Source organism: Esox lucius, chromosome 1 (assembly GCF_011004845.1).
Source record: "Esox lucius isolate fEsoLuc1 chromosome 1, fEsoLuc1.pri, whole genome shotgun sequence".
Classification (NCBI taxonomy): domain Eukaryota; kingdom Metazoa; phylum Chordata; class Actinopteri; order Esociformes; family Esocidae; genus Esox; species Esox lucius.
In genome coordinates, this window is record NC_047569.1 from 26,322,746 (window position 1) to 26,343,475 (window position 20,730).

General features: G+C 45.6%; 1 protein-coding gene across 1 annotated transcript in view; it reads left to right on the forward strand.

Moving 5' to 3' along the window:
- frem2b (FRAS1 related extracellular matrix 2b) overlaps positions 1-20,730 on the forward strand; it is a 77,518-nt gene that overhangs the window by 52,255 nt on the left and 4,533 nt on the right. Inside the window, exons 9-25 of the mRNA XM_020049828.2 lie at positions 8,895-9,044; positions 9,437-9,646; positions 10,174-10,371; positions 10,517-10,681; positions 10,815-10,997; positions 11,118-11,248; positions 11,449-11,604; positions 11,876-12,079; positions 12,354-12,585; positions 12,783-13,114; positions 16,845-17,037; positions 18,011-18,115; positions 18,348-18,475; positions 18,565-18,699; positions 19,149-19,275; positions 19,492-19,679; positions 19,891-20,037. Of these exons, the coding sequence (XP_019905387.2) occupies positions 8,895-9,044; positions 9,437-9,646; positions 10,174-10,371; positions 10,517-10,681; positions 10,815-10,997; positions 11,118-11,248; positions 11,449-11,604; positions 11,876-12,079; positions 12,354-12,585; positions 12,783-13,114; positions 16,845-17,037; positions 18,011-18,115; positions 18,348-18,475; positions 18,565-18,699; positions 19,149-19,275; positions 19,492-19,679; positions 19,891-20,037 (2,984 nt within the window). The remainder of the gene's footprint in view (positions 1-8,894; positions 9,045-9,436; positions 9,647-10,173; positions 10,372-10,516; positions 10,682-10,814; positions 10,998-11,117; positions 11,249-11,448; positions 11,605-11,875; positions 12,080-12,353; positions 12,586-12,782; positions 13,115-16,844; positions 17,038-18,010; positions 18,116-18,347; positions 18,476-18,564; positions 18,700-19,148; positions 19,276-19,491; positions 19,680-19,890; positions 20,038-20,730) is intronic.

A 20,730-nucleotide genomic window follows, 5' to 3' on the forward strand; every position in this document is an offset into this window, starting at 1 on the left:
ATTAACTATAGTTAGATCTACAACAAATTAACTATGGTTAAATCTGCATCAGATTAACTATGGTTGATTAACTACTGTCAGATCTACAACAGATAAACTACGCTTAGATCCGCAACAGGTTAACTATGGTCAGCTCTACAACAGATTAACTCTGGTTAGATCTACGACATATTATTATATTATTGATTTAATTCTATAAAACTGTCCTATATCATTTTGTGTCATTCATGACAGTCCCATACTAGTCTGTATCATGTATTACAGTTCTATAATAGTCTGTATCATGTATTACAGTTCTATAATAGTCTGTATCATGTATTACAGTTCTGTAATAGTCTGTATCATGTATTACAGTTCTACAATAGTCTGTATCATGTATTACAGTTCTATAATAGTCTGTATCATGTATTACAGTTCTATAATAGCCTGTATCATGTATTACAGTTCTATAATAGTCTGTAGCATGTATTACAGTTCTATAATACTCTGTATCATGTATTACAGTCCTATAATAGTCTGTATCATGTATTACAGTTCTATAATAGTCTGTATCATGTATTACAGTTCTATAATAGCCTGTATCATGTATTACAGTTCTATAATAGTTTGTATCATGTATTACAGTTCTACAATAGTCAGTATCATGTATTACAGTTCTATAATAGTCTGTATCATGTATTACAGTTCTATAATAGTTTGTATCATGTATTACAGTTCTATAATAGTCTGTGTCATGTATTACAGTTCTACAATAGTCTGTATCATGTATTACAGTTCTATAATAGTCTGTATCATGTATTACAGTTCTATAATAGTCTGTATCCTTTTAAACAACCCGATCTCTCTGTCTCTCTCTCTCCATCTCTATTTTTTGTATCCTGGCACCTTATACATACTCATTACCTCTGATCCAGGGTTGTCTTGGGAGGAGCAGCCCCATTGTTTTACCTAATGCCTTCTTTGTATTGATCAGGTTACAGCATCTGACATCACCAGCAAGGACACCAGACAGCTTGTCAGACAGCAGCCTCAGGCTATGTTCTTCCCCAATTCTTTGTCTTACTCTGATTCTTGACACCCTACAGACAGAAAGCAGATTCCATAATAAGATAACAATAAGAATGTACACAAAGCAAGTTTTCACACAGTGGGTTGTTCCCTATGCCCTACCCCCTCTGTGTGTGTGAAAGTGTGTGTGTGTGTGTGTGTGTGTGTGTGTGTGTGTGTGTGTGTGTGTGTGTGTGTGTGCGCGTGTGTGTGTGCGTGTGTGTGTGTGTGTGTGTGTGCATGTGTGTGTGCATGTGCGTGTGTGTGTGGGTGCGTGTGCTATACATGAATCTGCTCCACCTAGCCAAATTACATGCAGGAGGGAGATTATCCTGTTTCTCAGTCAGCCACACAGTGGAGGCCCCATAAGCCCTGTGCTCTGGAAAGAAAATGATGTCAGTTAGATAAGAGCTCAATGAGAAGAGAGACATTGACTGTTGTTGGCATGAGGGGGTCTTTGAGGTAAACTAAAGTCAGGACTGAGGGTGTGTTAACACTAGACTGTTGTTTTAGGTTAATGAAAATTATGCAGAACAAAGCCAATGTTCTATATCAGGAGATAAAACACGACAAACCTTAAGCTCACGTTAAGAGGCACTTGAGTTCCATTCATTTGTTATTGTTCGTTTAATATGCATATGTCATTGTATCAATTATTTCAAAGAATGATTGATACAATGAAAATTAACAAATCGATTAACAAGTCAGTACTTTCTGTGGATTCCCTTAAAATGTTCCCTTGAAATATTCAAGGTGTGGGTCCACTGTGGGTCTACTGTATGACCAGGTGTGGGTCCAGTCTACCGTCTGACCAGGTGTGGGTCCAGTCTACTGTTTGACCAGGTGTGGGTCCAGTCTACCGTCTGACCAGGTGTGGGTCCAGTCTACTGTTTGACCAGGTGTGGGTCCAGTCTAGTAGTATGACCAGGTGTGGGTCTAGTCTAGTAGTATGACCAGGTCTGGGTCATTGTGACCCAGTGACAGCTAGGAAATACCTTTGATCTGTTACCACCTGTTCAGCTAGCTCAGTACCTCTGTGAACATTTCATTTCTGCAGCAAAGACACTTATCTTATCTCAGGGTGCTTACAGTGGGTATAGAAAATAATCACCCCCCTTTAAAACAATCACATTTTGTTGCTTTGCAGCCTGAAATGAAGACAGACAGTTTTTGTTTCATTCAGCTGTATTTACTCAGTGCAACTGATAACATCCAAGTGAAAGATATAACACCAACATGTCAGAAAAAATAAAAAATAAAAAAACAAAATCACTGAGTTGGAAAAAGGATCACCCCCTTGTGTTAGTATTTAGTTGAACCACCCTTTGCTTTAATTACAGCCTTTAGTCTGTTGGGATATGTCTCTACTAACTTTGCACACCTAGACATTGCAATATTTGACCACTCTTCTTTGCAGAACTGCTCAAGTTCAGTTAAATTTGATGGTGACCGTTTGTGGACTGCTGACTTCAAGTCATTTCACAGATTTTCAATGGGGTTTAAGTCCAGGCTCTGACTAGACCATGCAAGGACATTCACCTTTTTCTCCTTCAACCACTGTGTGGTTAGTTTTGCTGTCTGCTTTGGGTCATTGTCATGTTGGAATGTAAATCTTCTTCCCATTGACAACTTTCTGGCAGAGAACAGCGGATTTTCCTCAAGAATCTGACAGTATTTTGCCCCATCCATTTTTCCTTATATCCTGACAAGTGCTCCAGTCCCTGCTGCAGAGAAACAACCCCATAACATGATATTACCACCTCCATGCTTTACTGTAGGAATGGTGTTATTTGGAGGGTGAACTGTATTGGATTTTCACCCGACATATTGTTTGGCGTTGAGGCCAAATAATTCCATTTTAGTCTCATCTGACCATAACACCTTTTTCCACGTGGCCTTAGAATCTTCAAGGTGCGTTTTGGCAAAGCTCAGTCATGACTGCATGTGGCCTTTCTTGAGGAGTGGCTTTTTTCTTGCAACCCTCCCATACAAGCCACATTTGTGGAGAATTTGTGATATAGTTGTCACATGCACACAATGAGCACTCTTTGTCATGAATTCCTGCAACGGCTTCAGAGTTGCTGTAGGCCTCTTGGTAGCCTCTCTGACCAGTACACTCCGGGCTCTTTCATCCAGTTTGGAGCGACATCCTGACCCAGGGAGTGTCTGTGTTGTACCAAATACCTTCCACTACTTAATAATAGACTTCACTGTGCTTCTAGTCACTGATAAAGCCTTTGAATTTTTTTTTTTATCCATCTCCTGACTTGTTTCTTGCTGAGCTAACCAAAATGACCACAGCTGATCACAGCTGAAAGTCTGGTTGGGTTTACAAGTAATTTTTAGAAGGGGGGTGATTTTCCCAAACTCAGTGATTCTGTTTTTTTATTTGTATATATTTTTTTCTGACAAGTGGGTATTATATCTTTCACTTGGATGTTATAAGTTGTAAATTCAGCTGAATAAAAAAAAGTTTTTGTCCGTTTTCACTTCAGGCTGCAAAGCAACAAAATGTGATTATTTTAAAGGGGGTTGATTCTTTTCTATACCCACTGTATAAGAACTCTGTCTTTCCTGTTTGCCTTCCAAACATTGTTGAGCTACCATACCATACCATCTTCTTCCGCTTATCCGGGGCCGGGTCGCGGGGGCAGCAGTCTAAGCAGGGATGCCCAGACTTCCCTCTCCCCAGACACTTCCTCCAGCTCTTCCGGGGGGACACCGAGGCGTTCCCAGGCCAGCCGGGAGACATAGTCCCTCCAGCGTGTCCTAGGTCTTCCCCGGGGTCTCCTCCCGGTGGGACGGGACCGGAACACCTTCCCAGGAAGGCGTTCCGGAGACATCCGAAAAAGATGCCCAAGCCACCTCAGCTGACCCCTCTCGATGTGGAGGAGCAGCGGCTCTACTCTGAGCTCCTCCCGGGTGACCGAGCTTCTCACCCTATGTCTAAGGGATCGCCCGGCCACCCTGCGGAGAAAGCTCATTTCGGCCGCCTGTATCCGGGATCTTGTCCTTTCGGTCATGACCCAAAGCTCATGACCATAGGTGAGAGTAGGAACGTAGATTGACTGGTAAATCGAGAGCTTCGCCTTGCGGCTCAGCTCTTTCTTCACCACGACAGACCGATACATCGACTGCATTACTGCAGAAGCTGCACCGATCCGTCTGTCAATCTCCCGTTCCATCCTTCCCTCACTCGTGAACAAGACCCCTAGATACTTAAACTCCTCCACTTGAGGCAGGCACTCTCCACCAACCTGAAGTGGGCAAACCACCCTTTTCCGACATTGTTGAGCTGTTAAAGAAAAATGAATACACTGTTAACCAACAATGACAACAATGAGAACCAACAAATCAACCCTTGCTATTACTGACTGTGGTTCTACCAGGCCGTGGCTGTATCCCATGTGGATGCATGTTTCCTATGAGCCCTGGTTAGTGCCCTCCAGACCCAGGGATGAGATATAAGCATGTTACCCTGCTGCATTTCCATGCCTGACACAGATACTCCGGCATGCCGGCATAGCCTGGACTAATTCCCCATCTCCCCTGAGTACTGCTGGATGAACAGGGAGGGAGTGTGTTGTGGAGCACCTGGCGCTGTCAATGTGGCTCTCTCCTGCCTCCCAGCAGCTTCGCAACTTCACACATGCAAACTACACACGCACACAGTCTGCAGTTTTCAGTTTCTATACTGTATTGGTTCTCAATCTCTGATACTTTTGATGAAGGAAGTCTTTTGCTTTTCTCTTTTTGATCAGCAGTCATTTTATTTGTCACAGGGTTTGTTTCCCATGTCTAAAATCTCCTGCAGACATACAGAACCCCAAGGAAAGGGACTGCCTTCTGCTCTGATTATAATCTTCATTACTAGAATGGGATTCACTTATGGGAAGCAACGTTTATTGACATACTGTAGAGCTGGCTGGACATGCAGTCTGGCCTGTAGGTAGAATGGTAATGCTCTAGTTACCTGAAGACTACCTCTGTAAGTGGACCACCAAGCCAATATACACATACAAGAGTGTTTTCTGCTCTACAAGCATTGTGATGTTTTATGGCCCCTCTCCACACCTCACACCTCTGTACCTCACACCTCCATACCTCACACCTCCACACCTCACACCTCTGTACCTCACACCTCCATACCTCACACCTCCACACCTCACACCTCTGTACCTCACACCTCCACACCTCACACCTCTGTACCTCACACCTCCATACCTCACACCTCCACACCTCACACCTCTGTACCTCACACCTCCACACCTCACACCTCCACACCTCACACCTCTGTACCTCACACCTCCATACCTCACACCTCCACACCTCACACCTCTGTACCTCACACCTCCACACCTCACACCTCCACACCTCACACCTCTGTACCTCACACCTCCATACCTCACACCTCCACACCTCACACCTCTGTACCTCACACCTCCACACCTCACACCTCTGTACCTCACACCTGCACACCTCACACCTCTGTACCTCACACCTCTGTACCTCACACCTCCACACCTCACACCTCCACACCTCACCCATCCACAGTGGTTCCTGACATCCTCGGGCCGTATATTTTAGATCAGACAGTAATTATCTCTACAGGAAAGGACAGGTTTTGTCATTCTGACAGAAGCCCATTAGGCTGGCAGACCGACACACTGCAGACTTGAATGTGTTAAAACCCTGAGTGGATAAGGAGGCAGCGTGTGTTACGTGGACGGAACTGTGTGTGTGTGTGTATGCGTGTGTGTGTGTGGGTGTGTGTGTTTGTGTGCATGTATGTGCGCATGTGATGATGATGAAGAAGGATGTTTCCTTTGACTGAGAACATGAGTTAATATTTCCATTACATCACTGCAGCCAACTACTCTGTATTGTAGTACATGAGAGATGTTTCCAATGTAGCCTATATGACACTGTGTTAGTTAAGCTGCTACAGGATTCCTGCGGTATGCTCTTTATATGAGATCTGTGACATTAGCGTTGTTCTGTAACCCTGCTGCCTCTGTCAGAGGTGTTATTCAGCGCTGTGGGACTGCCATCTAAAGTTCACCACTGATCAAACAGCTACTGTAGTTGGAAGCGTTCACTATTAAAGAGGTCTCTTAGGAATGGATGGAGATCACGTGTGTATCTGTCTGTGTGTGTGTGTTACTATACTGTGAGGCCCAGAAGTCCTTTTTCCGCTTGTATTATCTCTCATACTGCTGCCTTTCAAACACGGAGGAGTTTAAGTGATGTTTTTGGGTTGTTTTGCTGAACGTGTGTATCAAGGCATGTTGGAGGGCCATGTCCAAACCAATGTCAGAATGCAGGGCCTCCATCAAAGGTCATGGGTTTTCCCAAAGATATTATTCAGGACTGGAAGGATTCATTTTAGGGTTAGGTTCTGGGGGTAATATGCAATTTACGGGAGCACATTTTGGTCAAAGTATTTTATTTGTCAAGTGCACCGAATAACATGCGTCATTTTGAACAGTGGCATTCTACGTAGTAATTAAGAAATATATATAGCAAAAATAATAACAGAAAATACAAAATATACATACAAATAGTGACTAGAAGCTATTTCAAATAATGTACAAATGGGATTATGATCAGTATGTATATGGTCAGTATGTATATGGTCAGTATGTATATCAGTATGTATAAAATTATAAATAAGTGTTGTAGTGCCAATATATGGATACATTAAAATGTGCTTATGTACATGAATGTACATAGAAAGTGACCAGAGCAAATGAAGTGTACATGTGATCAATAGATCAGTGGTCCCTAAAGCGCCTGACAATTATATGTAGTATGAAAGCGTGAGTGTGTGTTTTTATGTTTGTTGAGCGTGTGCATTCGTCACTTTCTCTCTCTGTGGACCTGCCACACGTACACTCATGTATGCTTTACTGTGACATATCCTTCAAGGAAATGATTCCTGTTTAAACAACTGTTTTTTCCCCCAAGATAATAGATGGCACCTCACTGGTGGCAGTGGGAAAACAGCTTCAGTGCTTGTTAAATGACACCCTGTTCAGCAACCTCAGAGTTATTTCCTGTTTGTGGCCTGTGTGTGCCCACTTTCAAATGCTATCTAGTTGTCCTTCCACCTGCCTTGACCTCTCTGTCTAGAGAAATACAGTGTTTGTCTGGGTGGGACCTACAGAAGACCAGCGATGTGGTGCTATGTCTACCTCAGCCCATGAGACTGGGTTTACTTTGCACATAATGAGCTCTGCCTCTTTGAAGGTTGTGTTCGTCTGCTGTACAAGCCAAACTTATCTTATTACTACAGCTGCAGGTTTGGGGAAACCCCCCTGACACTCTTTGTCTAGGTGTATTCCTGAACTAGATAAAGTAGGAAATGTGTATTTGACCCTTTAAGCCTGTTATCAATTCAACCTCAAAGGCACTTTCATACCTGACATCGCAGCCTCCAACCACAAATCCTCAGGCTTTGTCTGAAGAGACCATTTCCCTCTGCAGCTTGTCTAACTGTCTAATACAGTGAGATCGTGATTTCCAATTCCTGTTTGAAATGTTTTGGCTTTCTTTGATTCCAGGATAATTTGTGATTCCGTAGCGTGTTAGCGGGGATATGTTTCACGTCTTTCGGGCCTGTCTCATAATAAGGCTGGTTGCTTCCCACAGTAGAGACGGATGTCTTCAGATTTCAGAAACTTTGAAAGACTGAAAATGTAGAAGAGTTTGTGTTTCATCTCCTCCCTCTCTGCTCCCCTCCTAGCTCCCCTCTTGTCACTTTGACGCGAGACACTCCGGTAACTAGCAGACCATTCTAGAGGTGGGATCGTCATCGTCATGGAAACAGGGTTTATGCCAGTGGAAATCTGAGCATCGTTCAAATCATTGACGTATTCACCATGACAACGTCTGAAAGGGGCGGAGCATCATTGGCCGTATCGAAAAGTAGAACAGTATGGAGTTGGGTGCCATTTTGGACGAAGCTATTTCCAGTGAGGGACATGGTTTCATCTGTAGTTCAGTAGGCATGTTAATATGATAAAAGAGTCATAAAACAATTGTCCTAACAGTCTAGTAAGAGGAGTTGATCTATTTTAACGCACAAGAAAGTTATTGTACAGGTTCATTCAGAGCCGTGTACTGCCACTCCAGTTAACTCAGTGTTGTTCCTGTTCCCACAGCTGTTAGTAAATGAACCAAGGGCGCTGGCCCTGTGGGGGTCATTGGACTCCGTCAACACCCTCCCTGGGTTTCCCTGTTTCTGTTAGTCAGCTGTGATGCTAGCTGACAGCAACTCCCCAAGAGAGGGCACAGTTCACAGCATCCCCAGTATGGGAGGTAGGGGAGGGGGAGGGTGAAGGAGATGAGACAAAGATGGAGGGACAGTGGAGTGGAGTTGGGCTGTAGAGGAATCTGGGCCCAAGAAAGTACTAACCTCAGGCAGACTACAGGTCGTCGTCGTCGTCCCCCCCCACACACACACACACACACACAAACACAAGCACGGGCGCACACCCGCACGCACCTTCCTTTACTGCAGCTGGCTAAACTTCCCTGGTTTCTTTCAACCAGACTCGGAAATTGAGCTGTGCCTTTAGGCTTTTTTATGTTTAAACCAAGTATATGTTGCTGAACAACATCCTCTCACATGTACCGTACTGTAATTCAGGTGCTGGGGTTTACTGGCAATGAGTTGAGTGCCAGCTAGTGGCTCAGTGTGCAGTCATTTATCCTGTCATCAGCAGTAATTGTAGTTGAAATGTGTGTTTTTACAAATTCAACTTGACGTTTTACAGAAACAGTATCCAGCTGTGAAACCAACTGAAACAAAGTTTCCTGTTCCTTTCTCCCCTACTCCTCCACAGCACCAGTCTTCTACTTTGGAGACACAGACTACCATGTGGATGAAAGTGATGGGTACCTGGAGGTGAAGGTGTGGAGAACTGGGACGGACCTCTCTAAAACGGCCACGGTCACTGTACGCTCCAGGAAAACAGACCCTGTCTCTGCAGAAGGTCCGTGTCCTTACTCTGCACAGTAAAACTCCATAAAGAGGAAGGGAGTTGCAGACAAGGGGAGGGACAATGGGGGTACAGAGGTGACAGACATGGGAGGGTTAGAGGAGAGAGGAACAGGGAAGGTGAGATATAGGTAAGGGAGTGAGATAAAGGGGAGGGAGCGAGGAGGGACAAAGTAGGGAGGTCCAGGGGTGAGAGAGACGTGGGAGGGAGGTACAGAGCAGGGAGGAGAGATTGTGCTTGATGAGTGAAGACAGAGGAATGCAAACTGGTCTTGAAGATTCAGATGTTGTAGGGGGAATCAATAAGAATGGTCGACTTGTTTCAGTTTCATTTCATTAAACTCCCTGTTTCTGATTAACTCACTGACTGCCTCTGATGTCCTGTAGCCGGCGTGGACTATGTCGGGATCAGTCGTAACCTGGACTTTGCCCCAGGTGTCAGCCAGCAGACTTTCAGGGTGACTATCCTGGATGACCTAGGCCAGCCGGTTCTGGAGGGGACAGAGAGGTTCGAGCTGGTCCTCCGCATGCCCATGAACGGCATTCTTGGAGAACCAGGGAAGGCCACCATCCACATTAACGACTCTGTGTCAGACCGTGAGTGAACCGAGATGTTTTAAAATCTCAGATGAATTGAAAGAGACACGGGGGCTCTTTGTTAAGCCTCCTCTGGGCTCTTCGTTCAGCCTCCTCTGGGCTCTTCGTTCAGCCTCCTCTGGGCTCTTGGCCTCCCCACCCCTTAGGGACACTTCCAGATCCTTCTTTACTTGTCTTAAAAACACCTTTTCATAGAGTACTTGAAATATTTCCAGTGCCTCGGTCTGTTTTTGTCTGTTTATTTGTGTGATCTTCTTTCCAGCACTGACATTTGTCAATAACTTTGATTAGGATGCACTTTCTACTAAACTGTTTGGTTGTTTCCCCTGGTTATTTAAAATGTATGCACTCACTTTAAGTCTCTCTGGATAAAAGCGTCTGCTAAATGACTTATGCAAATGTAAAATGTTCCATATTCTCTGACGATGCAGGGCATTTTAAAAACACATCAACCACAATCGCAGAGTGCCGCTGCCTTTAGATCAAATTCAAATCTGGACGGTTTCTTACTTTCCCGCCACCATCAGTGCCTAAGGTGCAGTTCCGTGATGCCATATACACGGGGCATGAGAACGCCGGGGGGATCTCAGCCGTGGTGTTCCGCAGCGGAGACATCAGCCACAGGTCCACAGTCCGCTGTTACACCCGACAGGGCACGGCCCAGGTCATGATGGACTTCGACGAGCGCCCCAACACAGACGCTTCCATCATCACCTTCCTGCCAGGTGACCCTCACACCCTGGGTGACGACCAGGGCGTTGTTTCTTTGAGCACCGTGGAACGCGTTGGAACGCGCGGGTTCAGTTCCTGTTTACTAAACCCCAACCCCCCCCCCCCCCCCATCCACCCCATCCCCCGCCCGCTCTACAGGGGAGGTAGAGAAGCCGTGCGTCCTGTCCCTGGTTGATGACACGGAGCACGAAGAGGAAGAGGAGCTGAGGCTGGTGTTGGGGTCGCCCCGTAGCGACTCACCGTTTGGGGCCTCCATTGGGAAACGAAACGAGACTCTGGTCAAGATCAAAGATGACGCGGACAGTAAGAGCGCAGTCTGTGCCTTCTTTCTGTGATGTTCGCTTTGTGTTTCTTGGTATTCACGTTGTACCTCAGGTCACCTACCGTGTATTTACCGCATTATGTCTGCATCTGACATTGACCCATATTTTGCCAGAGTCCATCATTAAGTTTGGGGAGACTAAGTTCAGTGTGAGTGAGCCCAGCAGGTCAGGGCTGGTGTCTTCGGTCAAGATCCCAGTGCTCAGGGTAGGAGACACATCCAAGGTCTCTGTAGTCCGTGTCCACACCAAGGATGGATCAGCGACGTCTGGAGAGGACTACCATCCTGTGTCTGAAGGTGAGGAATACCACAGGGTAATGATGATAATGCATTAATGACTCAGTACATGCCGTCTATATACGCTGCATGCCTTCCTGTCTAACCGAGAGCTGTGTTGTTTCCGGTTGTTGACCTCAGACGTTGAGTTTAAAAAGGGCGAAACAGAGCACGATGTCGAGATAGAGATCCTCTACGATGGAGTCAGAGAGATGAGAGAAGCCTTCACTGTCCACCTGAAACCTGACGAGAACATGGTGGCTGAGACCCAGGTGAGCACTGGAGCCTGTGTCATCACGCTCCGCGGCGTAGCGTTGAGGGGGAATGTGATGCGAGACGATGGACTCACGCATTCGCTCATCTGCTCCTGGCGTTCATCAGCCCTGATGTTGCTACTTAACGTCTGTTGAAGACGGCGCCTTCAACAACTCTTCTGTGGTTGATTGCTCTCTCTCTTCCCGCCCTCCTCAAGATGAGCAAGGCCATTATCTACATCGAGGAGACGAACAGCATGGCTGACGTCACGTTCCCCTCGGTGCCCCAGGTGTTCTCCCTGCTGCAGTACGACGACACCTCCAGGGCCGGACACACCCCCCTGCTGGCCGGCTACCCCGTCGTCTGTGTTACGGTACAGAAGCATCTTTAGCCCGCTTGAATCTGGCTGCGGCCCAGACATGTCAATCATGTGGATTTCAGGGATATGCAAGGGCGGCGAGACGTTCATCTGATATCGATGCGCAGATTACAGGAATGGGTTTACAAAAATGCATCATCCATGATGTGATTAACACTCACTACTCCTGCTATGCGAGTACGTGTTCATCACATCGTGCAGGATGACAGAAATGCAGTGACTTTAAGTAACATCTGAAGTGCCTTGGCTTGTGTCCCTCCCTCAGGCCTGTAGCCCCAAGTACCCTGACTATGACAAGACTGGCTCCATCTGTGTCAGTGAGCACATCAACAACACGCTCACACGCTACCGCTGGCTGGTCAGCGCTCCTACCGGGACGGACGGGGTCACCAGCCCCATGAGGGAGGTGGACTTTGATACCTTCTTCTCCTCCTCCAAGACCATCACCTTGGACTCCATCTACTTCCAGGTAGATGATAGATTCTTCTACCTCAGCAAATCCTGCCAGTGACGTAAGTGCAAAAGGTTGGAAAGAAAGCCAGAGATTGAGTTAGAAGTCGTTCTGGAGGAGAGTTGACTGTATAAAGGAGCTGTAGTTGACTGTATAAAGGAGCTGTAGTTGACTGTATATATGTGCTGTAGTTGACTGTATATATGTGCTGTAGTTGACTGTATATATGTGCTGTAGTTGACTGTATATATGTGCTGTAGTTGACTGTGTTGACATGTCGGTCTCGCTCCAGTCTGGGTCCAGGGTGCAATGCGCGGCCCGGGCTGTGAACTCTAACGGAGACGAGGGACTGGAACTCAGCAGCTCCATAGTCTCCATCAGTGTAGAGGACGGTATGTGCCAACCCCGTGTTCAGGGTACAGTGGGCGCTGAGCCCTTCTCTGCCAGGCTGCGCTACACTGGCGCAGAGGACCCAGACCACCCTAACCTCATCAAAGTCACGGTCACCATGCCACACATTGATGGTGAGGAATATTGAGTTCTAGCGTCTCTCTCTGTCTCACCTCGATCGCTCTGAGGAGTCTCGCTAAACTCTGAACTTCGACTCCCCGAGCTCTTTATTTCTCTTTCTTTCCATCTTTCTTCCTTCCTCTTTCTGTCTCTCTTTTTCGCTCTCAATGTCCCTCTCTCCTAAGCCCTTGTCTTGTCTCTCCTCTCCAAGGCATGCTTCCTGTAGTCTCCACACGTCCTCTGTCTAACTTTGAGCTGACGTTGAGTCCTGATGGCACCCGTGTCGGGAACCACCTCTGTTCTAACCTTCTGGACTACACAGAAGTTCAGACTCGCCACGGCTTCATCACGGACGCCACCAAGAACCCTGAGGTGTTGGGGGAGACCTCTCCCTACCAGTATAGCGCCGCCCTGAGGGGATCCAGCGTACTACGCTTCTACCGAAACCTCAACCTGGAGGCTTGCCTATGGGAGTTCACCAGTTACTACGACATGTCAGAGCTCCTGTCAGACTGTGGAGGGACCATAGGGACGGACGGTCAGGTGGGCAAGCAGTGTGTGTGTGTGTGTGTTGAATAGAGGGTTGTGTGTTTGTGTTAAGAAGAGGGTTGTGTGTGTGTGTGTGTTGAATAGAGGGTTGTGTGTTTGTGTTAAGAAGAGGGTTGTGTGTGTGTGTGTGTGTGTGTTGAGAAGAGGGTTGTGTGTGTGTTGAGATGAGGGTTGTGTGTGTGTGTTGAGAAGAGGGTTGTGTGTGTGTGTTGAATAGAGGGTTGTGTGTTTGTGTTAAGAAGAGGGTTGTGTGTGTGTGTTGAGAAGAGGGTTGTGTGTGTGTGTTGAGAAGAGGGTTGTGTGTGTGTTTTGAGAAGAGGGTTGTGTGTGTGTGTTGAGAAGAGGGTTGTGTGTGTGTTTTGAGAAGAGGGTTGTGTGTGTGTGTTGAGAAGAGGGTTGTGTGTGTGCATGACTGTGGTCTTACTATCATCAGACAGATAGGTGAGGTGCTCCAGCCCCCTCTCCCACCTGACCTTTGACCACTTGCACTAAACAGAGGTGTCAGTACCAGCTCACTCAGTATTTTTTATAGATTATCTTTTCCTTTTCACAGAATAGGACAGAATATTTTACAGCCACAATAAAACAGAGAACAATGTAATTCTTTGTTTTCCTGACCCTCACATTAAACCCCCCCCCCCTCCCAGTAATAACTAACCAAACACTGTTCTTTATGGATTCACACAACTCCTCAGGAGGCCTTCTGTTCATCTTGTCAAACTGGTACCTCCAACATTCACAGAAGCACCATAAAAACCTTCTGCTATTTTCTGCTTTGTGTTCTTTAAACAGCAGCTGCTGTGTTGAAGGAGGGATGGCTATTCTCCTTTTCCTTCCTCTCTCCATAACCCTCCTTGAGTGGAGATGTTAAACTCTGGATATGCTTCAGGGCTCCTGTCATTTACATTACCTTGGAAACCTCCCGTCACGGGTTTGGAGTTGAACCCTAGTCAATGTATTAGTTCACTAGCACTTAATTAGGCCGGCTGGGTTATAAAGAGAGGCCTGGAGAGGGAAGGAAAACCTGGGGAGAGCAAAGGGCATGGTTTGGTAGAGGTCTCCTCTCACGTACACACACACACTCATGTTTGACCCTTGGGTACGCAAACTCACACACACACACACACACAGTAGACCAAAGGCCATGTAGTGGTAAAGGTGTCACTAGAAATTCTAACTACTGTTGATCATCAACTAGAAACACCCTACCAATATATGAGTGTGTGTGTGTGTGTGTGTGTGTGTGTGTGTGCATGCCTGGTTGTCTGCGTGTGTGTGTGTGTGTGCGCATGCCTGGTTGTCTGCATGCCTGTTTATGTGTGTATATCTGTAGATGAAACACTGCATGAAAAAATTCCTGATAAATAAATTACAAAAAACCTGAAACTCTTTAATCATTTCAGGGTATTTTTACTGCTTTTGAGGTAGCATTTTTCTAGTGAAGATATCAACAGTGTGTGTAATCTATTACAGGCTTGCCACTGACCTAGTTTAGGATTTAGCGTGTATTAAAAACAACAAATAGACAACACTATTACCTCATCCTATATTCAGTGGAGGAAGAATGTCCAAGACAAATGAGACTGTAAATAGAAGACATCATGTGGACATGGATGCATTATGATTTATAGGGAGTTTATGAAATATCCTTAAAGGAGACGGTGATCATTACTCTCTTCTGAAGTAAACTTTTCCTCCAGACTTTCTGATTTTCATGCTTGAAGGGTGTAATCCAGTAGTGGTATCTTTGTTTAGGTTGAAACGTGAATATAACTAATATTCTGGCAAGACCCGAGCTCTGTGGGAGAGATTCGAGTGAATCACTTGATTTTCCTGAATGTCAGGATCTGCCCTGTACTAACCATACAACACTTGTTTTCCTTGGTCAATGTCTCTCCAACTAGCACATTTTACACACTGTAGCTAGTGGCTGCCCTTTGATAATATTTCAACTGAGGTGTAAGTGCTCTACTTTGGACCACAGCCAAAGTACGTAAAAGGTGCTGTTTGGGATTCAGCCAGAACCTAAAGTTTGTTAGGCATCCCTATGTTGTTTTAAGGAAGACCCATAACTAACAGAGAGAGAGTGACAAGCGGTCTGCCCAGGGGTCTGGATGTGTCTCTATACACCCAGAAACCTGATACCATGTCCCATCCTATGAGCTGTCTTACAGAGACAAAGACAGACACAGATCATGTATGGACTTAGGTCTAAAGCTGTATGTTTGTTATGTTGCTGTGGTTATTGGTAGAAATGGGAACCATGACAGAGAGCAGTTGGTGGACCAGGAGCTTCAGGTTTTGTATCACTGTGTGGAACAGGTACACTACTCTCTGGTACTATGTACACTACTGTCTGGTACTATGTACACTACTGTCTGGTACTATGTTCACTACTGTCTGGTACTATGTACACTACTGTCTGGTACTATGTACACTACTGTCTGGTACTATGTACACTACTGTCTGGTACTATGTTCACTACTGTCTGGTACTATGTTCACTACTGTCTGGTACTATGTACACTACTGTCTGGTACTATGTACACTACTGTCTGGTACTATGTTCACTACTGTCTGGTACTATGTACACTACTGTCTGGTACTATGTACACTACTGTCTGGTACTATGTATGCCTAGCTTCAGTGTGGTCTACTACTGTGCTTAGTCCTCTCCAAAATGTCTCCTGTGGGATGGGCGACTTGTACAGTAAAGATAAGCCAGTGTGGCCCGGCAGAACAAACAGAGGAACCTTATTTGTGACCCTGTGTGCCCCTTATGAGCCGGAGTCTGTTGTTCATATAAGTGGTGTAAAAACAGTCAGTCAAGCCTGGAGCCCCAGGCTGGCCTTTCAGAGTGCCAGGACTGACTGTCTCTCAGTATCTGTGTGTCATGGTGAGAGACTTTGTCTCTAGCTCAGCACACCGCAGGAATCCATTACTTCTCAGCAGGCTTGCGGTGTCAGGGAAGTACTGCAAATCATCTGCCTCAGCTCTCTATTCTCTGAGCTCCGTCCTCTCGTTCTCCCCATCTCTCCTTTCCTCTATCGTGCCTCCTTCCTCGCTTTCTTCTATTTCTTGCTATTTCTTCCAATATTTCTCCCATCTCTCCTTCTCCTCCCTTCTTCTGTCTGTCTGTCTGTCTCTCTAGCTCCTTCTTTCTCTCGCTTTTTCTCTCTCGCCCAGAGCATAGGCAGGTCCTGTCTTGAAGGAATAAGGTGAGCTAGTGCAGACAGGCGCCTGCTGTCAAATGTCGCTTGAGGGAGCAGATACTATTTAAAGGCCCCTACAGACACTCTTCATCGGTGTGCGAGCAGTACGGGAGCAGCCCTCAGTACAGTCCTGTGTGCATACAGGACAGTTATATTAGCAAACCGTTCCATGAATCTCATGAAATCTTTAGAATAGATGACGAACAAGCCATAATCATGAAATATGTCAAGTGATGCTTGGGTTAGTGTACTGTATCCATCAGGTATGACACACTTGAATGTTTAGATTGGGCTACATGTACACCAGTTCCATTTCATTTCATTTCATCTCCATCCTTTATTATTAAGTAAATTCACTGTCTCTCTTACTCTATTTCTATCTGTCTCTTTGCCTCCCCATTTCCGTTGCTCTCCCTTTCTCCCTGACCGTACAGGATTCCTCTCTCTACTTCTCTACGTCTGACGAGGGTGTTTATGTGTAAATGCAAATGACAGTGTGTTGTCTGTCTGTAGGTACTGAACCTGGTCCAGTCCTATGTGACCCTACGGGTCCCCCTTCATGTGTCCTATGTGTTCCACTCCCCCGTGGGGGCCGGGGGCTGGCAGCATTTTGACCTGCAATCAGAGCTACGACTCACCTTCGTATACGACACTGCCATCTTGTGGCGGGATGGCATCGGCAGCCCCCCGGAAGCTGAGCTACAAGGCAAGTCCTTGAAACATGCTGTATCAAATCGATGTTCATTTTTAGGACTCTTTCATGGCTTGTATTTTGCACATCACAGATTGCTGCTAAAACAAACAAACAAAAAATGTAAGAAAAACGAGTCAGATGTAAAACCCCATTTTCAAAAGAGTTGCGACGCTGAGTAAAATGCTAATAAAATCAGAATGCAATGATGTGCAAACCATTAAATCCCTATGTTTAATTGAAAATAGTACAAAGGCCACATATCAAATGTTGAACCTGAGAAATGTTTTTGTTTTTGCTAAAATATATTCCCATCATGTAACCTGTTGCCAATTACCTAATTAGTTGTGAGATGCTCTACCAGGTTCTTTTTTGTATTACACAACTTTTTTCCCAATGTCCTAGCTTCTTGTAAATGTGTTGCTGGTGTCAAAAAGGAACAAGAAAATGTTTCAGTTTGAAAGAGGTTTGTTTGGGAAGTAATGAAAGAGGTTTGTGTGAGGTAATGAAAGAGGTTTATGTATGGGGTAATGAAAGAGGTTTGTGTGAGGTAATGAAAGATGTTTCTGTGTAAGGTAATTAAAGAGGTTTCGTATGCGGGGTAATGATTGAGGTTTCTATGTGGGGTAATGAAACAGCTTTCCATGTTGGATAATGAAATACGTTTCTATGTGAGGCAATGAAACAGGTTTCCATGTGAGGTAATGAAACAGGTTTCCATGTGGGGTAATTAAATAGGTTTCTATGTGGGGTAATGAAACAGGTTTCCTTGTGGGGTAATGAAACAGGTTTCTATGTAGGGTAATGAAACAGGTTTCCATGTGGGGTAATGAAACATCTTTCTTTGTGGGGTAATGAAATAGTTTTCTATGTGGGGTAATGAAATAGTTTTCTATGTGGGGTAATGAAACAGGTTTCCATGTGGGGTAATGATGTTGTGTTAATTGTATGTGACAGTGTGACTGACCAGGTGTCATGTATTGTGCAGGAGCCTTGTACCCCACCAGCATGCGTATCAATGAACACGGTCGTCTGGTGGTCAACTTCAGAACGGAGGCTAGATTTAGAGGACTGTTTGTCATATCTCACTCTGGTATGTTCCACAACTGTACAATACTGCTCTTGTGTATCCATGGAATTGACAGTTGGTAGACCAGACCTGATTCATTATGTAATGTACTTGAGTTCCAGTTAATCTTCACTGACTTTTGTGTGGTAGGCTGAGTTTGTTCTTTTGGCAAAGTGAAAAGAAAATCTATGGCATCTCCAGTATATGACAGTTTTACCCTGGTGTATGGTGGCCTCACTGTTCCGTCCTTCTCCAGCATCCACTCTGTCTTCTATGGTGATGTGTGCGGACCACCCTGGATTGACCTTTAACCTCAGCCTGGTGAGGAGTGAGCCCACCTACAACCAGCCAATGCAGCAGTGGACCTTCACATCAGACTTTGCTGTGAGGACAATATTTGATACTGTGTTTATCTCTGTAATGTCAGCTTCTCTGTATCATTTAGCTGAGTAACTGCATCTCTTGTCTCCCAGGTGCGTGATTACTCAGGTACCTACACAGTGAAGCTTCTGCCCTGCACTACTCCTCCCAGTCTGGAGTACTCCCTCCCTCCTGTCTGTAACCCCAGAGAACCTGTCACCTTTGACCTGGACATACGATTCCAGCAGGTCAGAACACCTCGGAAAAATGTGATTGTTTGCTCCCGCGTGTGTTCCCTATCAACAGGTAGACCAGGGGTTCCCAAACTGTTTTGGCCGACGACCCAATTTCGAAATCTAAAATATCGCGACCTCAACCATGTCAAAACATTTTTGATTTGAGGCTATGAGAGTCAATTTTAAAATATTCTCCCGCAACCCCATTTTCATATCAGGTGACCCCACATGGGGCCGCAACCCCGAGTTTGGGAAACTCTGAGGTAGACCCTAAGGGCTGAAATGTACATTGAGGTAATGCACAGAGTAAAAGATATCACAGCGCCATACTATTTGGGTGACTGGCATTTACTGAGCTACAGTATACAGTGCTATATTGTGCTATGCAGTGTGTTAAAACTTGAGCTAGTGGCTACTCACTGTCAACTGAATGTCAACCTGTGTGTGATGTGATGTCCCAGGTGAGTGACCCAGTGGCGGCTGAGTTCAGTCTGAACACTGAGATGTTGCTGCTGTCTAAGAGAACTCTATGGCTGTCGGATGGATCTATGGGCTTCGGACAGGAGAGTGACACGGCCTTCTCAAAAGGTGAGTAGCCCGGCCACAGACACAGCCTCTCATCATGGGAGTCAGTCTCATTCACTGACAGCTAAGACCTTGGTTGGTTAAATCAGGTGTTCACTGCTTGGTTTGATCTGGAACATCACGCAGAATAATCCTCGATCGGGCCGAGATAGATCGATCGAGAGCCACCGATTGGTTGTATGTAAGTGCTGTTTTAACCCAGGCACGATCCCCACTCAGGTGATATGGTCTATGGTAGAGTGATGGTGGACCCTGTTCAGAACCTGGGGGACTCGTTCATCTGTAGCATAGAGAAGGTGTTCCTGTGCACCGGCGCGGATGGGTACGTACCCAAGTACAACCCCGGCAACAACGAGTTTGGCTGTCTGGCTGATGCTCCATCCTTGCTCTACAGATTCAAGATCATTGTAAGTATGATCGAATCATGGACACACAGTCAGTATTTATCTTTATGTCAAGGACGAAGTACTATGAATGTAGTCCATCTTTACAGCTGTTGAGTACTAAGCAGTGTACCATTGGCTTATGTCAGGGTCCTGATCAAAACTAGGACACTACATAGGGAATGTGGTGTAATTTAGGAAGTAGCCCAACTGTCGACCTGTCACCCTCCTCCAGGACAAGGCCCAGCCAGAGACTCAGGCCAGGTCATTTGGGAATGTGGGTTTCAGGGCTCTGTTGGCTGTAGATGACCCTCAGGCTCTGGCCCTGGTCAGACAACCTGGATCTGATGGCTTCAGCATGGACTCCACAGCTCTATTCCAGGTACATTAATCTGACCATTACACTACACTATACCACACTACACTAGACTATGCCACACTACGCTACACTATACCACACTAGACTAAACTACACTACACTAGATTAAACTACACTACACTATACCACACTACACTGGACTATGCCACACTATGCTACACTATACCACACTAGACAAAACTACACTATACCACACTACACTACACTGTACCACACTACAGTACACTATACCAAAACAATACTACACTACAATATACCACGCTACACTATACCACACTACGCTACACTATACCACACTATACCACACTACACTATACTACATTATACCACACTACACTGAACTATGCTACGCTACACTACACTGCACAACACTACACTGCACAACACTACACTAAACTATACCACATTACACTATACCACACCTATTTTACAGTTTTTCCTGATTTCATAAACACTGTTCTCTGAATATTACCACAATAAGCCTCAAACACACCCTAAAGTACTGTATTATACAGTACACATGAATGGAGAGAAAAGAAAACATTGAAATCTCAGGCATTGTCCTGCCTGTCATGTTGAGTTGGCCACATGTTTTCATCCACATCACAACTGATGTGTTCCCTTGCCAAGCAACAGGGGAAAAGTGCCTAGCATGGAAGATCAAACCTTGGCCTGCCTCTGCAGTGATATCCCCTC